This window comes from Macrobrachium nipponense, chromosome 18 (assembly GCF_015104395.2).
Source record: "Macrobrachium nipponense isolate FS-2020 chromosome 18, ASM1510439v2, whole genome shotgun sequence".
Classification (NCBI taxonomy): domain Eukaryota; kingdom Metazoa; phylum Arthropoda; class Malacostraca; order Decapoda; family Palaemonidae; genus Macrobrachium; species Macrobrachium nipponense.
Window position 1 is genome coordinate 21,437,609 of NC_087211.1, and position 26,003 is coordinate 21,463,611.

At 38.8% G+C, this 26,003-nt stretch overlaps 1 protein-coding gene and 1 pseudogene across 1 annotated transcript in view; one reads left to right on the top strand and one right to left on the bottom strand.

Annotated features, from left to right (window-relative positions):
* Window positions 1-26,003, bottom strand: part of LOC135196918 (succinate-semialdehyde dehydrogenase, mitochondrial-like) — a 176,376-nt pseudogene that overhangs the window by 63,266 nt on the left and 87,107 nt on the right.
* Window positions 3,341-26,003, top strand: part of LOC135196914 (succinate-semialdehyde dehydrogenase, mitochondrial-like) — a 41,925-nt gene continuing 19,262 nt past the window's right edge. Inside the window, exons 1-6 of the mRNA XM_064223736.1 lie at window positions 3,341-3,524; window positions 3,857-3,987; window positions 4,750-4,920; window positions 17,892-18,008; window positions 18,310-18,453; window positions 21,644-21,787. Coding sequence (XP_064079806.1) covers window positions 3,350-3,524; window positions 3,857-3,987; window positions 4,750-4,920; window positions 17,892-18,008; window positions 18,310-18,453; window positions 21,644-21,787 — 882 coding nt within the window. The 5' untranslated portion in view covers window positions 3,341-3,349. The remainder of the gene's footprint in view (window positions 3,525-3,856; window positions 3,988-4,749; window positions 4,921-17,891; window positions 18,009-18,309; window positions 18,454-21,643; window positions 21,788-26,003) is intronic.

Consider the following 26,003-nt stretch of genomic DNA (forward strand, 5'->3'; position numbering starts at 1 on the left):
ACTATATCGGGTAGCCTGATGACTGGTCGAAAGACATTTGGTAGAATGACAACTCGTCGAAATGAATGTATGTACGTGTTATATATATATATATATATATATATATATATATATATATATGATATATAATATATATATATGAATAATTATCACATCACAGTGATTCATATAAATCATTCGAGCGACAAATGTCCTTTAATATCTAATTCGCTCTACCTCGGAATTGATATATTTTCATATATGTACCGAAGGGGAATTTTTTAGTTGATAATTTCGTCCCCTCATGGGATCGAACCACCGTCCTGCGGACAGGCACGAAATCAGGACCGACAGTGACATACCAATTCGGCTAGCAGTGAGGCTATAAGTTTATACCGATTCTGACCTACAGATCACCGTCGAACTCTGTTTTTCGTAATTAGAATCGATATGAAACCCCCTCTACCATGTTAGCCAATTCGAATGTTTGACATGGCTACGTGCGTCAAACATTCGAATTGGCTAACATGGTAGAGGGGTTTCATATCGATTCTAATTACGAAAAACCGAGTTCGGCGGTGATTTGTAAGGTCAGAATTGGTATAAACTTATAGCCTCACTGCTAGCCGAATTGGTATGTCACTGTCGGTCCTGATTTCGTGCCTGTCCGCAGGACGGTGGTTCGATCCCATGAGGGGACGAAATTATTATCAACTAAAAAATTCCCCTTCGGTACATATATGAAAATATATCAATTCCGAGCTAGAGCGAATTAGATATTAAAGGACATTTGTAGCTCGAATGATATATATATATATATATATATATATATATATATACGTATATATATATATATACGTATATATATATATTATATATATATATATATATATATACGTATATATATATATATACATACACATTTATTCTCTCTAACTCTTTCTCTATCTTAGCTCCATAGGTAGTTTGAAACAATTTCTGTTTTTAAGTATCAAATCATTGATAGTATGGTTGTTCAAGAATAGTTAGCTTAATAATATGGTAGTTTGAAACAGTTTCTGTTCTTAAGTATCTAGTCATTGATAGTTGGTAAAATGTCTAATTCATCTGAAAGGTTTATGTAAAAATACTAAATAAAACAGTTTTATTTTCTACAGCATTTTTTTTAGAAGGAATATAGTTATAAAGCTAAAAATGTAAAAACAAAGAGAGATAATTTCAGATTTAATTAACAGTCAGGAATTTTATAAGTTATGAGCAATTGCTTTTAAAAAATCTAATTCGTCCTTCTCGGCTGTACCCATCCACAATTTTTTTCAGACGTTCATTAACTGTCATATCTCGTTTTACCTAGAAATATCTATTCCCATGCTTGCTTGAACAATTTGGAGCTCGTTGCTTGCTTGCTCCTTAGCTTCCTTAAAAGCTTCGTTACTGTAGGATGGATGGATGTATGATATTTAGGGCTAAAGCCCAGGCACTGGGGCCAAGAAGGCCATTCAGCGCCGTAATGAAGGTTAAATAAGTTGAATTATGGTAAATGAATGAATGAATTAGTGAAAGAAATGATTCATAAAATTAGACGTGACTAATAAATAAATTAAAAATATCTTCGTTACTGTAGGATTCCGTACTGAAACCTGCTTATTAAATGCATGGTGTCACCCTTCCACTGAATTGTTTGTTCTTTGCAAATTATTTGTCACTAAACCATTGACCAACCACATGTCAGTATCAAAACTAGGTCTTCTTCTTCTTCCTCTCTGAATTATCCCTAGCCAAGTTGTTTCAAAATAAACTAAAAAGTCGCTCAGGATTTCATCACAAAACCAAAAACATTTTTGGGGTAAAAGGTCCAAATTTTTTGCAGTTCCATATACAGTCACTTTTTTGTCTTCATACAACTTAAAATTTTCACCTCTTGTTGGAACGTTTAGGTCTTCATCTTCTTGTATGGACCTTTTCCTGTTCACTTTTCGCAAAATAGAAAATTTTTTGGGTAGTGCTCCTGCAACACTCAAAGGCATTGTACATGTTGCATTATCTAGTGTGCAGTCACTTCTTTGGTTTCACAAGCCCTTTGTTCAATTTCATTGACAACTTTCAAGGCAGGACTTCGAGTAATGCCGTGAAGGATTTCCTTGAATCACATCATTAATAGTTTGTAATCTTGCTCCACACTCACTCCGTTTTACACATTTCCAGTATGTTTTATCACCATGTTTCTTATCAATCGTATAAGTAAAACCTTCATGCAAAAGTTTTCTAGCACTTCGCTCGGTCTTGACGAATTCCATTTTGCTTATGGGCTATGGTGAAATGTTTAATATTAGAGACAGACTGTAATAATAGAAGAAAATACTTTAGAACAGAACTTCTTGAAAAACCGTATTATCAATGACTACCTAAGAACAGAGATTGTTTCAAACTACCATATTCTGCTAACTATTCTTGAACAACCATACTATCAATGAACAGGTACTTAAAAAGAAAAATTGTTTCAAAAATACCATACTATTTATGTATATACCATTCATTCCGACAAATTGTCATTTCAATGAATTGTCATTCGACGAGTTGTCATTCTACCAACTGTCTTTCAACGAATTGTCTGTATACCCTATATAGATTTAAAGCTGTAGTAAGCAGAATTCATGGAAGATTCAGTCACTAATTCAATTGTCCTTTACCCTTCTGAGATTTTAGGTTACAATCTGCTGAAAAGCAAGAGCCCGTGCCAGCATAAGGCTGGCTTAATCTTTCTGCTGAGATCTTAGAGGGTCCAAAACTCATCTGCAGCAAATTACATTGTTCTTGCTTACCTCCTTTGAGCTTAGATATAATTTTATTTTATCTTTTTCGTACTATAATGTGGATTTTGGTCTCATTTTAAGTCAAATAATTTGATTTATTGTAGTTTCTTTAAAACCTGAAAACCGCTAAATTTTAGTCGGAGCTATGTAATGAGGTTAGACCAGAACAGATGTATATTTATTGTAAATAGAATTTTTCTCAAATTTTTCACCATGAAAAATTATGTAAATTTAATCTCTGATGATATATACATTCATTAGTATTTGTCAATTGTTGCCTGTAAACTCAAATAAGGTGAAAAGGAAAAGGAGACAGTTTTTATGTATTTCTGCTTTAGACTGCGTAAATGATGATTTCCTCTGCACAGCCCCTAATTCTGTGGGGGATAGACTGAAACCTTCTCCCACTACCCTCCAGACATGATACCAGTGTTACCACACGTCATAATATTAATAGTTACCATATTTTTATTTCTTCATTGGAGGAAATTTCAGTAAAAGTTGAAAAATCAACTTTGTCAAATAATATAGAGTATAATAATTTTTATATCCTTTTGATGCCCTGTGAACAGATTTGTAAAAAGATGTCTGAAGACCTGATGACACAGGCTTTCATTGATGGTACATGGACCAGTGGTGGAGGTGGTGTATTTGATGTTTTTGATCCAGCAACAGGTCATGTTATTGCTCAAGTCGCAGACTGCAGTGTTGAAGATGCTAAGAAAGCCATAGGTGAGGTGTTTTCAAATCAAACTAAAGCCTTTGTCTGTTTAGTGTACTTTATATTTTGGAAATGGCTAGTTTTACTATCTTACTGAATTAAGAGCACATGTTTTAAAACTTTTCTGTTAATGCTCCTCTTGTTGTCATTGTTTCTAGGGTTGGATTTTGGATAAGCATTCCATAGAGTTAACTTTGATTTGCGCATAGTGTTAAACTCATTCTCGTGTCATTACATCAAGGGATGGTAAAGAGAAAAATTATATCATAATGTCAGTTCACCATTTGTGAAGTTACAGTATAATGAAAGAGATGACACTTCTAAAGTTCTCACTTCATTACAGATGCTGCAGAAAAGGCATTTGAAACTTGGAAGCTGAAGACTGCCAAGGAACGAGCGGCTGTTCTGTTAGCAATCCGAGACTCTTTATTACGAAATAAAGACTTCATTGCAACGACACTCACAAGGGAAAATGTAATTAACATTCTATCATAATATTTAGTCTCATAACATATTTTACTTGTAGTATTGTTTGCATATACATTTATTTGTGTGATTGGGATGGTTTTTATGTATCTTTTGTAAATGTGCCTCTGTTTGCTTTATTTATAGTACGTAGTTGGTATTATAGTTATAAGTATAAGATGGTAAATTTTTCTGGTAGCTGTGTTATAAGAAATCAAATTATGAAAGAAATAAAGTAGTACCTGGAAATGGCAGTTGATGACCAAGTTTGGAAATATACAGTAAATGATACATTTTGGAACTTGCTTGCTTTCATATGCAAAAAAATTAGTGAAAGATTTAGCTTGATTGTTGAAATCACATTGGAATCTAGAGCTAATGAGATAGAAATGTTTTAAAAAATACAAAAGTGTGAGTGATATAAAGAATTAGGGTGTGCCAAAATAGTCTAGGTGTGCAGAATATTATTGTTATTAATTATAAAGTAGATGGAAACCGAAAGTAACATTTATGAATGCCTACGATGGGCCACAGAAGTAATCTCTACTTTAATATACATAGTGACAAGAAGGAAGGATTAAGTGCTCCTTGTATTTTGAATTGGCAGACTCTAAAATCACCCCTTCTTGGATATTTCTTAAATAGAAAGGAATGGCACAATGTAAGTTAGCAATTCTCTTTGCTATTCAAGTGTTTTGTATAGTTATTAGTTTTTAAATTATGCCGTTTGTTTATGGTTTCTAAAAGATTTTACCAACTTCATAATTACAGGGCAAGCCTAAAATGGAGTCTCTTGGGGAAGTAGGCTTTGCTGCTTCCTTTTTTGAATGGTTTGCTGAGGAAGGGAAGCGCCAGTATGGTGAAACAATACCAAGTCCAGTACCATCCAAACGTTACATTACAATTCGTCAGCCAGTTGGGGTAGCAGCTCTTATTACTCCAGTAAGTATGGACAGGATGCCAACCACCTGTGTTTTATTTTTAATTGCCTTGCTTAATGGGCCTCTAAACGGCTCATGAATGTGTCAGAAAATGCCATCAAAGAGGCAGAACTCCATTAGATTATTTTATAAATATCTGATTTCAGTAAGAAAGGGTTATAAGACTTGTGGATGGTAAAGAAACAAAGGATTTGATAATTCTGGGGTATTTTAATAAAATTATTTATTATATAACCCTTTTAGTTTTATACAAGTAACTTACCAAGTACATAAATACTTCGCTAATGATTATGCTCGTACGACATCCTAAATTAAAAATTCGTGGTAATACGACTTTGCCAGGAGGTCGGGGGGCTAACAGGCCCATTCCACTGCAACGGGAGCGTGGGAGCAACAGGAGTCATTCGGTGTCATTCTGTTTTATGTCATGGAACAAACAGCATGTCGATCTCTGCGCTCCTGTTTTCATGATTCGCTGGTTCTTGCTGAAGTTGGTGATGTACTCACTTTAGTTTTTCTCAAATTATTGCCTATTTTGGTTTCCTTTTACAATTAGCTTCTTTTTTTCAGTGTAGCTATGTCAGATTCTAGCACTTCCAGTCTTTGGTATTGTAGCAAGGGCTTTAAGACTAGTAGCTATAAGCTTTGTTATGATGCCCATACCATGTGCACTAGGTGAAGGAGACAGGTAATGCAAGGATTGGGATGATAGTAGATGGAAGATGATTGAGTCTCGCCTTAATAAACTTGAGAAGAATAGGCTCAGGAAGGCGGCCACTCGTGCTGAAAGTAGGACCTCTTTGAGTAGAGATTCTTCTCCTAAGCCTAAGACAGACTCCTGTCTGGCTCTTCCCTCTACCCCTGGACATAATATCTTTCCTATCCTCGGTCGTCCTTCTGATTGGGAACAGGCTGATTCGGACCTTGGCTGATTCGGACCATGTATTGGCTCATTCGGACCTTTATCAAGGCTTATTTGGACCTTCATATGATTGGCCGATTCGGACCTAATATGCAGTGGCGGCTCCTGGCTATCATTCATAGGGGTGCTGTTACATAATTTTTTTTAAATTCCTTGATATTAACTGCATAAACACACATTATATAGTACATATAAATATGGCACTATAAACAATGCCGAAAACTTAATTTCTTCATGTTCTGTTTTTCTTGGGCCATGACTGATTACTAATGGATGATTACCCTAATCAAATTTGAAACTGTAAACAAAACTGAAAAAGTATTAAAATACTAAAATTCAAAGCAGTAACTTTCGGTAGCGGAGAGACTGGCGGAAAATTGAGAATATGAGGTTACATAAACATATTAATTTCATGTAAAATAAGCATAGCAAAATAAAAATCATTAAACCACTAAAAAGAATAAAAACTCGAAAACAAAAACATAAAAATAGTACAAAGCTGAGTATGACAGTAAAATAAAATAACATAGGCCTATATAAAACAAATGGACTAAAGAACACCCACCTAAAACACAGACGCATGCATACACATACTCTCTCTCTCACTGAGGAAGGGAGCAGAATCGCTGCCGAAAGCTATTTTGAATTTTAATATCATTGACATTATTGTGGTTATCATTTTTTCCCATGTATTGAAATCAGCACTGAGTTTATTATTCTGCATTACATTACATATCATTAGTATCGTCACTGATTTGATCACTATCACTAATACTACATATTGATTAGGCTATTGACGAATTTCAAATCACACCTTCGCCCTCCAACAGCTAGGGTAACACTGCTCGAGAGGGCAGTGCTCCCATCACCCTTACGTGCGAGCTGGCTACATTATCACCCCACCAGCAAAATAAGAACTGCTGAGCACCAGCAGTTCCACAGTTTCAATTATTTTTTTTTTTACATAAACAAGAGAGTGGTAATCATTTTTAAAGGATTATTGATGTTCTTTACTTAATTTCTCATATTCATGTGTATATTCATAATTTTGTGCATATATATTATGAAATCTATATGGGGTGCTACAGCTCCACACTGCTAATATGTATTTACATATGTGACATTTTATAATATTGTTTCAATGTTTGTAATCCATAATCATTCAAAAGTCTATTATGAAAATATATTGGGGAAGCAATGGAAATCTACTCCTCTCACGTTTCTAGGACCATTTATTTCATACAGTTACATATTGCTCTAATTTTTAAAATAGTTCATGTAAAAATAAAGCTAAAAATAAAGCCCAAATTCACCCAAATTCACCCGAAATAGCCCCTTTATTTTCATTGGCGCTTAGTATATATGTGCACATTTCTTCAGTAACTGACCATTTGTTATTTTCCTTTCATTATAGTCCGCCCACAGTTTTTTCATGACACGTCCTTTTAGTTCCTTGACCTGCTTTCTCTGATGTCTCTTTAATTTGCCCTCTTTAACAAGCTTAATTCACCTGATTCGGTATTTCCTTTGCCTTTAATTATATTAAAGATATAAGTGAAGAAGATGCGAGGTTACTTTTTTTGCTTTTTTGTTCAGCTTATGATCCAATCCCTTCCGCATGGTTGTTTGACCTAATACTGCGCCCAAACACTGACCAGTTCTTTATTTTCCACACTTGACTCTGCAATCACGTTAGGTCAACATAATCCATAAACTCTCTAACTGGCCCAATGACACCCACGTTGCCTGAAAGTTCATCAAAGGTTTCCCTAATATCATTGCTATAATATAAAATGATTAGTATGGGTCCAAATCACCCAAAACAAAGGTCCGAAACAGCCAAGTAAATGGTCGAATTAGCCTAAACAATTGTCTGAATCAGCCTAGTAAATGGTCCAAATCAGCCTAGGAAATGGTCCGAATCAGCCAAGACTAAGGTCCGAATCTGATCCGAATCAGCCACGGTCCAAATCAGCCAAGGTCCGAATAAGCCTGCATCCTTCTGATTCTCCACATTCTCCCATGCTTCCAACCCCAATGTCATTGCGAGTCTCTAGTCAAGATTAAATTCTAAGTTTGATAAGAAGACTAATACAGTGGTACCTCGAGATACGGAAGGCTCAACTTATGAAAAACTCGAGATACGAAAGCTAATACGAAAAATTTTACAGCTCTTCATACGAAAATTGCTCAAGATACGAAAGGTTGTTGCTGTAAAGTCCGAGATTTGCCCGGACCACCGATAACAATTTTGAAACTCGGGCGCCGCCAACTGAGTAGACTCACCACCATCCTCCCGCTCTCCCATTGGTTCCTGATGCTAGTCACCGCCATGAGATCCTTCCCTCCTATTGGTCAGCATCCCTCCCATCATGTATCTACTACATAGCAGCGTGCTTGTTGATGGAGTGATGCCCTTTGATTAATTTGACTACCTATAAGATTACCTCGCACCTGTTTTAATGAATAGTCTGAGTTTCTGCAATATTGATAAGTTTTTTAAGGGATCACTGTTGCCTTTAGAGTATTCAGTTGTATTTTACCTGCGATTAAGGCTGTTGCGAGGTAACTATTTTATGATTGTTAAGTATAGTAACCAGATACATGGCACTTTGTCACAGTATATATATACATATATATCTATATATGTCATATATATATTATATGTATATATATATATATACATATATATATATATATATATATATATTATATCGTTAAAAGCAATTGCTTTAGTGGCATCAATAAGTTTCTTGCAGGTATCTTCATACCTGCAAGAAAATTATTGATGCCACTAAAGCAATTGCTTTTAACGAAAATTGTATTAGAGAAAAACTATGCCCTAAAAGTATATATAATATATATATATATCTATATTATATATATATATATATATATATGTATATATATATATATATATATATTATATAGTATATATATATTAATTATTTAAGTATTATTAATTATATATAGTTTGATTATTACTGCTCTATATTTATTTTAGTTATTTTTAATGGAGTGGTTGTTAGTCAGTTTACCCTTACAGTAATGCCATTCCTGGCATTCTCCAATCTCAGTCAAGATTACAGCAGGGAAAATGTTCAAAATCATGGACGTTTGTGTACCTTGAATTTAGACACTGGACAAGCAGTTTGAAATCACAAGGAGAGATATAGTCAAGATTTCTAAATTGTGAGAGAATTCTGTTAAAAATGGAAGTCAAAGAATTTGCAGTTGCCAAAGGAGAACTGATTCTTCTATGATGACAGATAATCAACTGGGCATGTCAGCAGCATCCAGAGATAGTTTCGTAAAATGGTACTTGCTTTTCACCCTAAACCCCATGCCAGGGGTTTAGGGTGAAAAGCAAGTACCATTTTACCTGTGGTAGAAGTAGTGATGCCAAATGACAAGACATTCATGCTGGGAGAAGTAGGCTTGCCTCTTAAACTAGGGCATGAAGCAACAGGCTAGCATGTGCATCTTGTGCATGCGATAATTGTTCATATGTCCACAGTGAACAATGAGATGATCAAGTAAATTATATTGTGTCACCTGGCTGGGGTAAGGAGGAGTTGCCTAATGAGTGGTTTGTATTGGATGCCACGTATTACGTACGGATGTGCTGCTAAATAATATGTTATCATAATAGCAATAATAAAATGAGACCTAAGGGTGGGGAGAGGTGTTTGTTACTCCAGTAAGGCACATGCATAAAGAGACTCGCCATTAATAATGATAAACCGAGAGAGAGAGAGAGAGAGAGAGAGAGAGAGAGAGAGGAGAGAGAGAGAGGAGAGAGGAGAGAGAGAGAGAGAGAGGTCACACACGCATCATATCACACGTAAAGAAAGGCTGGGTAGGTCATAACCTTACATATTGATCACCGATGAGTCACACTCCAAAGTCTTAGCCAGGCACAAGGCTGTCCTGTGGAGGTACATGCCACCATTACAGGTGACATAGGAGTGTACAAATGGATGTAGCCTTTCATGCCACTGTGTAAGCAAATGAAGCTCTGTCGAACATAATGGCAGCCTGAAGTCACTCAGAAGAGGTTGGAATATACTGCTAATGTTTAGGAGTCATGTCATGAGTAATACTTTAATCTTTGTTAAGCACATAGCCATACAAAGAGCACCTTTCATATATCACAGGTGAGCAGTACAAGCATCTTGAAAATTTGGGGAGAGGATTGGTGCTCAGTGATCTATGCTTTCTTGTGCATAAGACATGTACAACTAAGCCAGGATTTCCAACTGATGACAAGATGCTTAAAATGTGTGAGCCTAAGCCAGGACTTATAAGTGATGACAAGCCAGAATCAACAAGAGGACCAGCAGGCATTGAGCACAAAGTGTTTTATCACCTTAGGTATTGGTGCCAGGGTGTGTTAGCACCTCAGTTACAAGTAAAGCCAAATAACCTGAACATTATGACAAGTGAAGGCAAGTCAACTACCTCAGCAAGAAAGTACGAATTGGATCATTTGATGTATCCTCTAGTACGCTATAGTACATATTGTACTTCATAATTATTTTAATGATGCTTCCATAAAATGAATTGCTCTTGTATATTGCCATTACTATACCAGCTTTAGAGACATAGGTAGTTTTAAATCATTTAGTTTTTTAAGGAATCATGAACAAACAAAAGTATAGTATGTATCTGTTGATTTTATATCCTGATTAATGTATGTTTATGGTTTTTAATTAGGAAAAAAAAAAAAAAGGGATTTTGACGAAGGAAAAATCTATTTCTGGGCAAGGGTTCGTGTCGCCCAGTGAAATAATCCCTTAAGTTCATTATTTCTAGGTAAATAATACTAACGTTACCAGAGAAAAAATAAAAATAGGGGGATGTCAGAATAACTGACTCGCTCACCCTAAATAAAAAGAGGGTGTCGGTATGTAGCTGGGGCGAGTGAGACCACTACCACGAACCTCTTGCCATTTAGAGTTTTCCTACATCGAAACCCCCTCCAGAGAGAGCTGATACACGGCCGGCGCCGTCAACTACTACTACTCTACCTACGACGCCAACCGCAGCGCTCCTGGTGGCCATCCTTGAAGTTAAACGCCAATCTTGAGCGCAAGGGTGGGAAAATAGGGGGGGATTTCACTGGCCGACACGAACCCTTGCCCAGAAATAGATTTTTCCTTCATCAAAATCCCTTTTCCTTCGTCAAAATCCCTTTTCTGGGCTCAGTTTGTGTTGCTTCGTGAAATAGTACCAGAGAATTAGCACAAGATTGGAACAAAAATTAAAATTAAGAGAGGGTCATAATAAAACAAAAAATTTAAAGAAATGAATATAATCTAGTTAAAACTTACAAGTTATCATACTTAGTGTTAACTTAATCTACTGAATCCAACTTAACATATAATTGGACTTAAAATTAGACTTAAAGTAACTTATGATAACTTAAAACTAGATTTATGTAATTACATATAAGTGAGGTTCATAAAATAAATCCAGAGAGAACACTCACTAATACTTAAAATCTAAGACATTAAATATTACAAATATCTTGGTGTGTTTCCCTAGCATAAAAATAAGGGAAACAACACTGATTAGCTACAGTCAGTAGTCAATATTTACAGTTGTGAGTGCCCCTAGCAAAAAAAAAATAAGGGGCACGTCACCATAGTTAGCCTTTATGCAGCTAAGGCTGAGGAACCCAAATGAACATGACGGTAAGGTTAGGTGCATTGTTAGTGAGGCAGGCAGAAAGGAGATCTGGATCTTCTACTACAACTACTGTGCAGTGTCAGGGTGTTTCCCGCTGCCACTGCCGGAAATTTAAGAGATTCCAGGGACTTTAAATAATGATGCCTAAAAACTGTCGGCGATTTCCAGCCCGTGTACTTCTCCAAGTCATCGAAATTCATATGCTGGAAATAATTAATAGAGGTGGCTACTGCCCTGATGTCATGGGCTTTAGGGAATGAATCAGGATTAGCTTGTTTGATAAAGTATAGGATTTGTTGTCTAATCCCTTTTATTGAAATAGTACCACCTTTTTCCCTCATAAAGAGGGGGGCCTGAGGATCTGGAAGATGTCCTGGACAGATAAGCTCTTAAGGTCGTCACCGGACAAAGAGAAAGGTCTTGTGGAAGAGGGAGGACCTTCCAAGGGGCCCATCTCATTAAGGGATCCTCATTCTTTGCCAGAAAACTACATTCTGGTGAAAGTAAGACTTCTCCTGAAGGGAGGAATTCTACATGTCCAGCATCTCTGGAAAGGGCAGACAGTTCTGATATTCTGGCTCCTGAGGCCAAGCTTAATAGAAATAGTTTTCCTAAGTAGCATTAGATAAGTACATGAATCGTTGTCAGTATCTGAAACCAGTTTGAGAACGTCATTCAAGAACCATGAGACTGAACTAGGCCTTTCTGAGGGTCTGAGCCTAGCACAGGCTTTAGGAATAGACGTAAAGTAAGAGTCTGTTAAGTCTATCTTAAAGCCAAACTGGAAGTCTTTAAAGCTGACTTATTAGTGGTAATAGTGCTAGCTGCTAAACCTTTTTCGAACAATACCTGAAAAAGGATATAGCTATATTAACTGTCATGGTTCGGGCATTTGTTTCCTTCTGGCAATTTGCCAGTTTCTTTACAGCAGCATCATACTGACGTAAAGTTGATTCCCTCTTATCTGATTCTAAGAAAAGAATATTTTGGGGATCAATATCTGCATCTCTCTTAGCCGCAAACTTCATGAAGTCCATAAAGTTAGGGTTTTGAGAATTCCTGAGGAAGCGAACACAGTCCTCATTTGTACTGACTGGGATAGCCTGGGATTGGGAATCCGTCGAGGTCAGAGACCCAATTCCAGGAGCAGAGGATACCAGTTGCTCTTGGGCCAGTCCGGGGCTACTAGAGCTACTTGTCCCTTGAACGTCCTGAGTTTGCTCAGGACTTTCAACAGAAGATTCACTGGAGGAAAAATGTATATTGTCCTCCATTGATTCCAATTTATGGACATGGCGTCTATGGCATAAGCCAGAGGGTCCAGGTTGGGGGCCACATAGCAAGGGAGCTTGTGGTTCACTTGGGATGCAAAAAGATCTACTTGGAGACCTGGGACCATCTGGCATATCCACTGGAATGAGCGTTTGTCCAGGGACCACTCCGATTCTAGAGGAACTGACCGAGACAGAGCGTCTGCTATCACGTTCCTTACTCCCGCTAGGTGGGTGGAGGATAGATGCCATTTGTACTTGGTTGCTAGAGAAAAGATGGCTATCATGACATGGTTCACATGTTTTGATTTGGATCCTCCCCTGTTGATGCAGTGTACCACTACTGCGCTGTCCAAACCAGCTTTATGTGGAATTCTTGGCTGGTAGAAGCCTCTTCAGAGTGAGGAATACTGCCATTGCTTCCAATACGTTTATGTGAGCTGCGGAACTGAGGTGACCAAGTTCCTTGAACCTTCTTGAACTGAGAATAACCTCCCCACCCGCTCAGAGAGGCATCCATATGGATTTCCAACGCCGGAGGAGGGAACTGGAGAGGAACTGATTTGGACAGGTTCTTGGTCTCCGCCCAGGGGCGGAGACGTTTGCAAAGAATCGGCGGGATTACTGACAACTTGTCTCGAGATTTGACATTTGCTCTTGAGCGCCAAACTTGATTTATATCCTTCAGTTTTGCTTTTAGCAGAACGTCTGTCACTGATGCAAATTGGAGGGAACCTAGGATCCTTTCCTGGTTTCTCCTTGACGTTTGTTTGCATTTGAGGAATTGCCTTATTGACTTGGCTATTTCTTTCCTTTTGACCACCGGAATTGACAGTGTGTGGGAGTTTAGGTCCCACTGAATGCCGAGCCACTGAAAACGAGACTCCGGCGTAAGCCTGGACTTGGTCTTGTTTATTTGGAACCCTAGATGTTCCAGGAATTGGATTACTTTGCTTGTGGCTTTGAGGCATTCCTCGACGGTTGCTGCCCAAATGAGCCAATCGTTGAGGTACGCTACTACTATTATCCCTTGTGATCTCAGCTGTTGGACTACTACTTCCGCTTTGTTCGTGAAGATCCTGGGGGCTACGTTCAGCCCGAAGGGCATCACTTTGAAAGAGAATGCCTGGTCTCCCAACTTGAAGCCTAGGTATGGGCGGAAGTGTCTTGCGACTGGGATATGATAGTATGCGTCTGTAAGATCGATAGAGATGGTGACGGCCCCACGGGGAAGTAAGGTCCGCACCTGCGAGATAGTCAGCATTTTGAACTTGTCGCAACGAATGAATAAGTTTAGACGGGACAAAGTCCTAAGATTTATTCTTCGTTTAGTTGAGCCTTTCTTTGGCACGCTGAACAACGTCCTTGAAACTTTAAATGTTTGACCCTTGACTACTCTTTCTGAAGGAGCTCTTGCGCATACTCTGTCAATTCCTCTGTTGGTGGTTGAAGGAATGTTTTGGATGGAGGAGGACCTTTGATCCAACTCCATCCCAGCCCTTTGGACACGATACTCTGTGCCCAACTGCTGAATCCCCACCTGTGACGGAAGAGAAACAGCCTCCCTCCTACCTGAGGGTTCTCACTGTTGCCGTGCAGGACGTGCTCCACGTCCTCCACGGAAGTGTCTGCCTCTGTTGGTTGCCCTTCCGCCACCCCTCTGGCGAAATGCACCTCTAGCTCTGCTTCCCCTTGCAAACCTATTGGTGGTTTGAAATGCCTGGCTTTCAAATACAGGATTGAAAGCCGGGGAAACAGCGTAGGAGGTTGAGGGCTGGCTTTGGGGAGTCAACAGGAGGATGGGCTGGCTTTGACCTTTTGAAGTCGACAGTTGCACAGGTTGTGAAACCGGGACTGCCTGTACAAATTGTTGCTGTTGCTGTGACTGGAAGGACGGGAACTTCCTAGGTTTCTTTAACTTCTTGGAGCTAGGAGTGCTTTCCTGCTTCCTTTTGGTGGAAAGACCCCAGCGAATCCTAAGGCTCTGGTTGAGCCTGGTCGCCTCGTGCTGTACTTCGTTCACGGCAGCTTCTGGGAAGAGGTCAGCTCCTAGATTGTGGACGACAGCAACTTATTCGGCTCATGCCGAATCGTAGCTTCCTGCAGGACATGTTTCCTGCAGTTCCGTCTTGCTACTACAAACTCGTACAGATCCGACTGTACGGTCTGTGTTTGAGCTTTTGCCAAGAGCTTGAACAGAGGCTCCGTACCATAAGTTATGGCGGCAACCTTTGTCATCACCAAGGCGTTAAGCGTCCTCCCTAACCTAGTCCTTGCTTCGAATTCGGCTTGGATTAGGTTATCCGGCAACCTTGGGAGTCTCTCGCCAAACTGATCGATGGCACAGTCTGGCTTGAGTTTCCCAACAGTGAAGGTTGCCGGAAGGTCCGCCCAGAGGTCCCCATAGGCTGGGAAGAGTGGGGATGTTGGATTCGACTCCCTCAGCTGAGGGAGAGGTTCCTCTTTCATTGCGGCCTGAATGGTCACCTCAGCAATCTTTGTTGTGAAGGGGAGTGGTGCCTCATCCTCCGTCGCAAAGATTGTGAAAGGGCTCTTGAATGCCTGGAGCTTGGTATTAGTACAATCTCAATCTTCCAGGCATCTCACCCATTCCCTCTGAGCCTGCTCCCGACTGTAGATAAGTCTCTTTAGGGATCTTATCTTCCCTATTGAGAGCTGCTTCCGTCAACCTAGCGTAACCAAAGAAAGGTGGTTGCAGGCCGGCGGGATGGAACTCGAAGTCTTCGATACGACGAGTTCCGCAGTCCGGGATGGAAATCATTCCATCCTTGAAGGGTGCAAAGGCTGCTACCCTCCAAGGATTGCTCATGGTGAAAGGGGGAAGGGAGTTATGGTCAGGCGTCGGAGGCATTCCGGTGCCTGCTAGAGGAAGCACTGCCGGAGGGTTCTGACTGAGACCAGCCAGCCGGTTCTCCTGGTCCGTCAGCCGATCCGAGATGTTCTGGATCGACTATCCGGACTGAGCAAACGAGGTGGAGATGTGGGCGAGCATCTCGTCGAACCTAGTGTTCATCATCGTGCCCACCATGTTCCCCACCTGTTGCATGACCCCTGCTGTAAAGGATACATGATCGAATAGACCAGAGGTACTGGTCTCAGCATGGGGTCTCCGGACGAGCTCCGGTAGAAGAGGAAGGTGCTGGTTCGGCGGGAGCACGGACCTTCTCTTTAGAGGATTTACCTCTTGACCCTTTAGAGTGCGAAGATGAAGAGGTCTTCGCTTTCTCTGCTCTGGGATGGAGAGCCGGAGACTTACGAGAAGAAGAGGCTGACATCTTCTTGGAAGACGACCTCTCTAGGGTCTTCTGCTCTCATTGTCCCTTCACCTTGGGAACAACTGAGGCAACAGACGTCTTGGCCGGAATATCTGATTCCGTAAAGCCTTGGAAAGAAGAAGATGAAGCCAAAGGGGAAGAAGATCCAGAAGCGCCCAAGGGAAGCCCTTGAGCGCCCAACAAACCTACCTCAACTAACAAATCACCTCCTACCGTCATAGGTTCAACATTAATATCCAATGTAGCGACGTCTGCGGAGATGTCCGGAGCTCCGCCGTCCATCAGGGCCTGCTCCACCTGGAGTTGAATGGCAGCGATAGTCAGAGCTGCCGCAGCGGGGACGACGTAGCCGGTCGACTTGCCGCCTGGGAAGATCCGGACAGCCATGCCCTTGTCCAGAATGTAAGGCTGTCCTTTCGGCGCGTTTTTGCCGAAGCCACCTACCCAGGCTTTCAGGGTGCGGAGATGTATCATTAACATATAAGACTGATAATTGAACTATAGCAGTATTGGCCAAGATTTTTCTAATAGTATATATCCAGAAAAGACTATACCTACACTGGTATATACTTACTCCGTCCAAAAACTGTTCCACCAGCTCGTAGCAGATGGAGCAGGCTTCGTGGTGCCACACGATGAGATCCTTGTGGCGTACGGCGCAGGGAGCGTGGGACCTGCAGACCTCGTGTCCACAGGGGTCCTGGAGGACGGCGTTACAGCCAGCCTCCTGACAGTTAGTAGCCTGTAAGTGAACAGATACATAAGTATCACAGGACTACTCATATGATGCTCCGCTGCGTGCCGGAGTAGAATAAAATTTTTTTGCATAATCCTCTCCTGTAATCCGTGTGAGGGAGTCTGTGGACCCGGTAAACTGGTTGAAAAACTCCGGTACACGCCGGAGCGAAGATTTCCATCAAGCCAGATACCTACTCATACACCTATAGTACACCGAAGTTTCAGGAGGGTACGACACACCGGAGAACATAAGATTATCCATAAATTAAGACTAAATAAAACAGACAAAATTGAAATAGGAGCTTAGCTCCGCCGTATGACTCTTCCGCCAACCCACGGAATGCCCGGATGGTAAGCGGGCGTCCCGCCAGAAAACGGAAGAGACAACGGTCACCAACAGGGGAAGCATATAAGGTCTATACCAAATTCCCCCTCCCCCTGAATAGCTGGCGGAGACAGCTATACATTTAAAGGTATAGAAGGGAGGGGGGAGAGGGGAACTGGAGAGCAAGGCAGAACGCCGGAGAAGAACCGATGCGAGCTGGTGGGGTGGCCAACCCCACCCGAACACACCAGAACCTCCCCGAAGCTCAAAGAAAACGAGACCGGTCCGACAGGACCCCCCATAAGTCCATAACTCCCGTATCCTCCCTGATAGGGAGGAAGAGGGGAGGGGAGCCCGGATGATCGCCAAGGCGACCGTGAGCGAGCGAGGACTAACCCTACCTCCGCGTGGGAGGAAGGGAAGGGGGGACAGGGACTAGGGCGATCAGTGGGTGAGCGAGTCAGTTATTCTGACATCCCCCTATTTTTATTTTTTCTCTGGTAATGTTAGTATTATTTACCTAGAAATAATGAACTTAAGGGATTATTTCACGAAGCGACACGAACTGAGCCCAGAAAAACATTTTTTTCAACTAGCTTTAATTTTTTGTCATAAAAATTAAATCTTAACGTTACAGCAAAATTTAATTTATCTTTATTTTTCAATTAAAAGTTGCATCATATAAAAAAGCTCTTAAGTTGACTCTAACAGACTTATTCTTTTTTTCAGTGGAATTTTCCCATTGGTATGATTGCACGTAAGGTAGCCGCTGCATTAGCAGCAGGCTGCACTTGCGTCCTTAAACCAGCTGAGGACACTCCCCTGACAGCACTGGCTCTTGCAAAGGTAGTTTTTGTCAAATATTGATAATTAATGAACAGCATACAGTCATATAAATCTACATATGAGTATTATCCCAACAAATTTGTAATTATTCTTTGTAAGTATCCTGAGAATACATACTACATATTTCCCATGGGATAGTTTTCTTATATTTGCTGTGATATTTCATTGACAGTATTTTCTTGATTGCTTAAGTAAATGTATATTAGAATTATTTACTGATCTGTTATGAAGGCAGTTTTTACTGAAAGAGAAATACATATAGCTTTAATCTTTTTCCATCCCAACCTGGTGTTGTGCTCAGATATGCCAAGATGCTAGTGTCCCATCAGGTGTTGTGAATGTGATTCCTTGTTCTCGAAATAGAGTACAAGAGATTGGAGGCATTCTCTGTCATTCACCCAAAGTTCAAGCTCTTTCATTTACAGGATCCACAGTAGTTGGACAGGTAAGCCTTAAAAAACAGGTTTTGACGTAGGAAAAACCTATTTTTGGTAGTCACTGTTGAGTCCTCAAAGGAGTTACCCTCCCTGGTGTGCGCCAGCGCCCCAAGGCGATCAGACTAATATCAGAGAAATATCTTTTAGCCGGGTGTTATGCCATAATGATAAATACTATCACAAGTGATAGAGTATAATGGACTCAAAAGACAAGAAACAAGACGGCATTTTTTCTTGCCTACAGTGAAAGCTGACCCAGTTTTCCTACGAAAAACCATGGGATTTGGGTAAAGGTATATCCTGCATTGACCAACAGAGTAATGATTTTTGGTCTTTTGGCCGGCCCGAACATAAAACAAGATGGCAGATGTGCATGCGCAGTACGTAGTCACTTTCTACAGGTTTTGACGTGGGAAAACTGGGTATGTACAGCTTTCTTCTGAAAAACGAGAAAAAATGCCTTCTTGTCTTTTGAGTCCATTATACTCTATCACTTGTCATAGTGTTTATCATTATGGCATAATACCGGCTAAAAGACCAGGCTAAAAGATATTTCTTTAATATTAGTCTGATCACCTTGGGGTGCTGGCGCACACCAGGTAGGGTAACTCCTTTTGAGGATGAAACAGTGACTACACTATCAAAAAGCTAAATATACTATTGTAATTTCATTATTTTCCAAAAAAAATCTTTCAGAAGAAAACTTGAATACCCATACCCTCAGCAGATTACCATTTTATATATGTAACTTGCCAAGTAATTACATAGCTAAAAGTTTCTAGTATCAGCAGCTAAAAATATCTGAAATTCGTGGTAGAGATTCTTTTGTTTTGGTGTAGGTAACTAGTCCCTCCCACTTTTAGGGTGGGGAAAGGGAGAAACAACTGAGCAGGGAAAACCAATATGTTTCTGCCTGCTTATGACAATGGTTGTAAGCAGCAGCAGCTTTTGAAATGCATTCTTCATTGATTTTGGGGATTATCTGAAATTGGTGATGTATTTTTGCTTCGGTAGCCTTTCAGTAATTTAGATATTTAATATTGATAACCGATAACGACTTTATAAACCTGATTGTGACTATTCATAACTGAATCTTTGCTTTTTGACTTATCATTGAAGTATGTCTGACACAAAGTAGACGAGTATTCACTATTTCAGTACAGGCTGCAATGCTAGACTAACATCAGCAAAGTATGACTATCACACTAAGTAAACTCTTGCATGGGTCAAGTATGTTCAGCTAGTTTGTCTTGTACTGAGTGCATGGATTGGGGACCTAAGACATGGAAAGTTTTAAATTATCTGAATGAAATGGGACATGACAAGGAAAATCCTCTTCTTAGTGGCTCTGGTAACAGCCAAAAAAGTCAGTGAAATACAAGCCACGGACAGAAGGATCAAATTTTCTGGAAATGATACAATCTGCTCACTTTTAGGATTTCTCGCTAAGAACGACAATGCTGCTAAACCATGGTATCGATCCTTCAGGATTAAAAGTGTGGACGGAAAATTCAAGGATCGGAAGACAGGTGAGGGTTCTGTGCACTGTAAGAGCATTTTAAGTTTTATCTTGACAGAACTGAAGTAGTTAGAGGACCTCTAGTAACCTCCGGACTTGGGTCAAGGACCCATTACATCCTCTTACTAAAAATGCTTTGTCCTTCTTCCTGAGGGATGTCATTCGAGAGACACACTTGCAAGTGAGAGAAGAAGATTGTTAGCTATTGAAAGTAAGAGCTCATGAAGTCAGGACCGTAGCTACTTTATTAGCTTTCAAATACAATCTATCTCTTGCCTCCATTCTGGAAGTGACTTCCTGGAGATGCGAGTCAGTATTTTGCAACGATTATCTCCAGGATGTGGAGACAAAATTTTAGAGATTGCAGTACCTTCAGTGCCTTGGGACCTTTATCTTTGAGTCCCAGGGGAGTCTGGGGGATACAATGTGTCTGGGTAACAACTAGTTTTTATGGTTGGGGTGGTGGTAATTTTAATGATAAGGTATGGGTGACAGTTTATTTTGTCTGGTTATTATATTGTTGGTACTATGCCTTGGGCAGGGGTAATTATTTAGTCCTTACTAGTGTTCAGAGGTATCCTTTGCTATGAGTCTCCCACTCGTGTAGTAGGCGATCCATGGCTATAACGCCCCGCATCTACTGTTTAAGATGAGTACAATACTAGAGACAGTATCATCCTACTGCTGTTCTCTTAACAGGTAAGGAAACAAGCACTCTTGTAGTGCTAGCAGAAATACTTTCTCAATTCATTGCACTTATTAACATTGTTTGTGAATAGAATAGTCTATGTATCCTGCCTCCTATCAACATGGGAATCAGCTATGTAATTACTTGGTAAGTTACATATATAAAAATTACATTTTTATAATAAAATTAGATTTTATATATGTACTCACCAAGTAACTACAGAATGGGAGCCCACCAGCCTCCCCACACATGGACATATGCAAAACAAATTGGTTTTCTCTGCTCAGTTTTTCATCTCTTTCCCAAAAGTGGGGCCGACTAGTTACCTACACCAAAACACCCTGTAGATGCGTAGTGCTGTCAATGCACCTCATGCAGTGCAATGTAGCCATTACTTAAGGTTCTTTGCAGTGTTCCTTCAGTCCCTAGCTGCAAGCACTTTCATTCCTTTTACTGTACCTCCTTTCATATTATCTTTCTTCCATCTTTCTGCCATTTCCTAATAATTGATTCATAGTGCAACTGTGAGGCTTTCCTCCTGTTACATCTTTCAAACCTTTTCACTGTCAATTTCTGTTTCAGCACTGAATGGCCTTAGTTGCCCCAGTGGTTGACATTGCCTAAAATCTATACAATTAAATCAAATTACACACAAACAAAAGAATCACTTCAGTGAATTTCACATTTTTTTTAGCTGCTGATACTAGAAACTTTTAGCCATGTAATTACTTGGTAAGTACATATAAAATCTAATTTGATTATAAAAATGTCATATTGATATATAAGACAAGTCACTAATAATTATTAGCTAAATATACTTACATAGATTGTACTTGATATTTTGAGGATGTTTTCCAAAATCTCTTAAGAGATGGGTATTTTCTTAAGTATCAAAAGTTCTTTGGAATAGAGTAGTACAGTATTTGAATTTATCTCCAACAGATTTAATTGCATATAAAACAATTTATCCAAACTATTTTCTATACTACAGTGGCTTTACTCCCAGTGTGGGCAAACTGTTAAGAAGCTTTCACTTGAGCTAGGAGGTGACGCCCCTTTCATAGTATTTCCCACAGCCAATTTAGATGCTGCTGTACAGGGGATCATGGCATCAAAGTTCCGAAACACTGGGCAGGTGAGTGCATAAATGCTAAAAAGAATAAATTTTGTTGACCTAATAAATTTCATCACTGATATTTACTCTATATGGACAGATTTTTTGTTTTTTTTTGTTTTTTTTCAAAAATAAAATCTTATACAAAGGCTTATAATGGTTGGCTCAGGGTAAAAAATTGCGTGAATGATACTTCCATTCACTTGATTCACTTGCAGCTGAATTTGAAATGCTTTAGTAATTCATATTTTCATTATTAAGTGTGACATTTAATAGGTTTTATGAAAATAGAATTCCAAAAGTTTCCGTACGAATATCAGAGCAAGTAAACAACCATTTCCAAACACAGTAGAGGACTTTCAGCAATCCAGTTTTACATGTTTATTCATTTTATGTGGGAAGAGGTTCTATTTATATCATAACATCACAGCATATAGATTTTTATTCTATCATGAAATCGATTAAATTTGCAGCCTCTTCCTGGTAAAGAATATGCAAAATTCTTCCTCTTTAAATACAGTACATATATGTATTGAAGAAATTGACATTTTCTTACCGTATTATCATACAGTAGTAAGAAAATTTACTATACAGGTGTTTCCATAAGTTTTTCATGTAATGAATACTTAGGTTACAATATGGAAACACATGTAGATACAAAGTTGTATAAATTAGTGCTTTTTCATTATTGTGTAAGCAGATGCATAGTAACTCACAAGAAAGCCTCTTTTATGAAGTAACAATGAATTTACTGAACAGTATTGTAATATAAAGGGTTTTCTTCAGAGTCAGATCTGGAACCTAAAAAGTTTCTCACAGTACTATATATATTTGATTACCTTTTCAATGATTGATGATAACTGTGGTACCAGTTATCTTTGTATTTTTTGGTTTATATTTTTTGTTTGACTACTTGATTATAGTGAACCCCCATATTCACGGACTCATGTATTCGCAGAATTCTCTCTGGAACAAATACTCCCATTATTCGCCGAAAATTCGCCTATCGTGGTTTTGTATATGAGATTTCTTTCAATTTCATCAGAAAATGCACTTTTTGTGATAAAATTGTTAAAAAAACCAGGTATACATTTTTAGTGTTTTTTTCTTGAGTTTTAACTAGCAAAACAGGCAGTTTTAAGCATTTTTTATAGGGGTTTCAACTATTCATGGGGGTCTGGTTCCCATTCCCGCGGATACTGGGGCAAGCACTGTATATCGAAAGAAATATATCTTTAGAAATTTCTTATCCCTTGTTAAACCTGATGTAATTTATTTTCTCTTTTTTTCCCGCAGCAAAAATAATTGCAGGCTGTAGTAATGCTTGGCTGAAACATTGTATAAGAATTGGCACTTATGTGTATTTTAAATAAGAGTGAATGTGATGTCCTTACAGTTTTCAGTCAAGGTCTTAAGCAGCATCTCCAGACCGGACTTTCAATGTAGACTTGTTGGATTAAATATCAATATGGAAGATGTTTGTACATCATTTTGTTTTCATTCAGGTGCTGTGGCTACTGGTAATTTATTTTCAAAGAATAGTGCATTATTTGTATTGACTGGCTATGCGTTTTTTTTTTTCCAAAGAATAAAGCATTATTTTTATTGACATTTTGAAAAGCAAGCATTGATTGAAATATTAGTAATGAATAGCATTCATAAAAATTAAAGGTACAGTTAATATCAGTTTTTTTATTGCAGTGTCTTACCAAACAATTATACAGCTGCAGGTTCCCTAAATGGCCGACAAAAGATTCAAACTACCGCGATGGCAAACAGGTACAACAGACCAGGTGTCACCATTCGTTCTCTGCCGGCTTCTGGTTAACCCTCTTACGCCGACTGGACGTATTTTACATCGACATTTTTTGTCTCCCGTGTGCCGACTGGACGTATTTTACGTCGACTTACAAAATTTTTTTTAAAATTCGCGGAAAAATACTTATAGGCCTACCAGCCTAAAACTTTTGAATCACGCGCCTTGGGGGATGCTGGGAGTTCACGGATCAAGGTGTTGTTTGTTTACAATCGTTACGCAGGCGCGCAAGCGCGAATTTCTTACTTGCCGCACTAAAAAGTATCTGTGACACATCTCGGAAATTATTTCGTCACTTTGACATAATTTTTGTACCATTGTAAATTAGCCGTTACATGAAGTATTATATATGAAAATGTGCGCATTTTTATGTAGAATACAATAAATATTCATGATTGTAGCTTTTATCAGTTTTGAGATATTTTCATATAAATAACGATAATTGCCAAAATTTCAACCTTCGGTCAACTTTGACTCTACCGAAATGGTCGAAAAACGCAATTTTAAGCTAAAACTCATATATTTTTAGTAATATTCAATCATTTACCTTCATTTTGCAACTAATTGGAAGTCTCTAGCACAATATTTCGATTTATGGTGAATTTATGAAAAACTTTTTCCTTACGTCCGCGCGGTAACTCTTCCGAAAAAAATCATACATGCGATTGTGGTAATGTTTGCACCATTTTAAAATTTGCCGTTATATAAAGTTTTATATATGGAAATGTGCGCAATTTCATGCACAATACAACTAAAAACAACCCATGGTTGTAGCTTTTATCAGTTTTGAGATATTTTCATATAAATAACGATAATTGCCAAAATTTCAACCTTCGGTCAACTTTGACTCTACCGAAATGGTCGAAAAACGCAATTGTAAGCTAAAACGCTTGTATTCTAGTAATATTCAAGCATTTACCTTCCTTTTGCAACAAATTGGAAATCTCTAGCACAATATTTCGATTTATTGTGAATTTATGAAAAAAATAACATTTTCTTTACGTCCGCGCGGTAACTCTTCCGAAAAAATATACGTGCGATTGTGGTAATGTTTGCACCATTTTAAATTAGCCGTTACATAAAGTTTTATATATGAAAATGTGCGCAATTTCATGTAGAATACAACAATAAATAATTGAAGGTTGTAGCTTTCCTCATTTTTGAAATATTTGCATATAAATCACGATAAATAGAAAAAAACCACGTTCGGTCAACTTTGACTCTACCAAAATGGTCGAAAAACGCAATTGTAAGCTAAAACTCTTACAGTCTAGTAATATTCAGTCATTTATCTTCATCTTGAAACAAATTCGAAGTCTCTAGCAAAATATTTAGATTTATGGTGAATTTAAAAAAAATCTTTCCTTCCCTCCGCGTGCGGATTCTCCGCCACAAATCTCCGAAATGCGTACGTCCCATTCTCGGAATATTTGCTCCGTTTCATATTAGGCATTTCATAGAGTTTTATATATGAAAATGTGCGCAATTTCATGTAAAATAAAACGAAAAATATTTGAAGGTTGTAGCTTTCTTATTTCCAAAATAAATTGCATATAAATATATATATAAAAAATTCGACATTTGGGCAACGTTAACTCGTCAGATATGGTCGAAAACTGCAATTGTAAGCTAATACTCTTACAGTATAGTAATATTCAATCATTTGTGTTCATTTTGAAAGACATTGGAAGTCTCTAGGACAATATTTAGATTTATGGTGAATTTTTGAAAAAATATTTGTTTATGTCTGCGCGTTACAAATTCATGCATTATTTTGTGATAATATTTTCTCTGTGTTGCTTTTATCGTTTTACAATGGTGTTATATAAACCAAAATGATCGCAATTTAGTGTACATTACAATAAAAAAAAGTAACTTGTTACCTTTAACCGTTTTGCGCACAGCGCGATTTGAATACAATTATATATGAAATTTCGTTTTTGCGCTATCATATATCGCATTATTTATATATGATAATGATAATTTTTTTCATTTCTGATGGTTGCATACTAAACTTCAGCCAATGACAAAAAAGGAGCCAAAAATGAACTCTTAATCTTGAAAACTAAGGGCTCTGTGATTTTTGAAAAAATATTTTTTCCGCTTCCGCGTTCGGTCCGAAACCCCTCCGGCACACGGGAGACAATTTTTTATTTACCGCTCCGGCGTAAGAGGGTTAAGTTAGTACAGCCTCGTCTGCATCTTCCGCAGATCCAGTTTGTCCTGTCTCTCCTTCTCTTCTATGTCTCCAATCTTGAGGCCTCATTCTCCTGCTCCTTTAACTCCTTTACCAGCTTCCCGTGTAGTTTCTCCCGACACCATTGCCAGCCTCGAAACTAGGTTCGAGAAAAAGTCCAATATTCTTGCCAGTACAGTTATGGAGTTAGGTTTTACAGTTAAGTCTTTTCTAGGAAAGGCTAA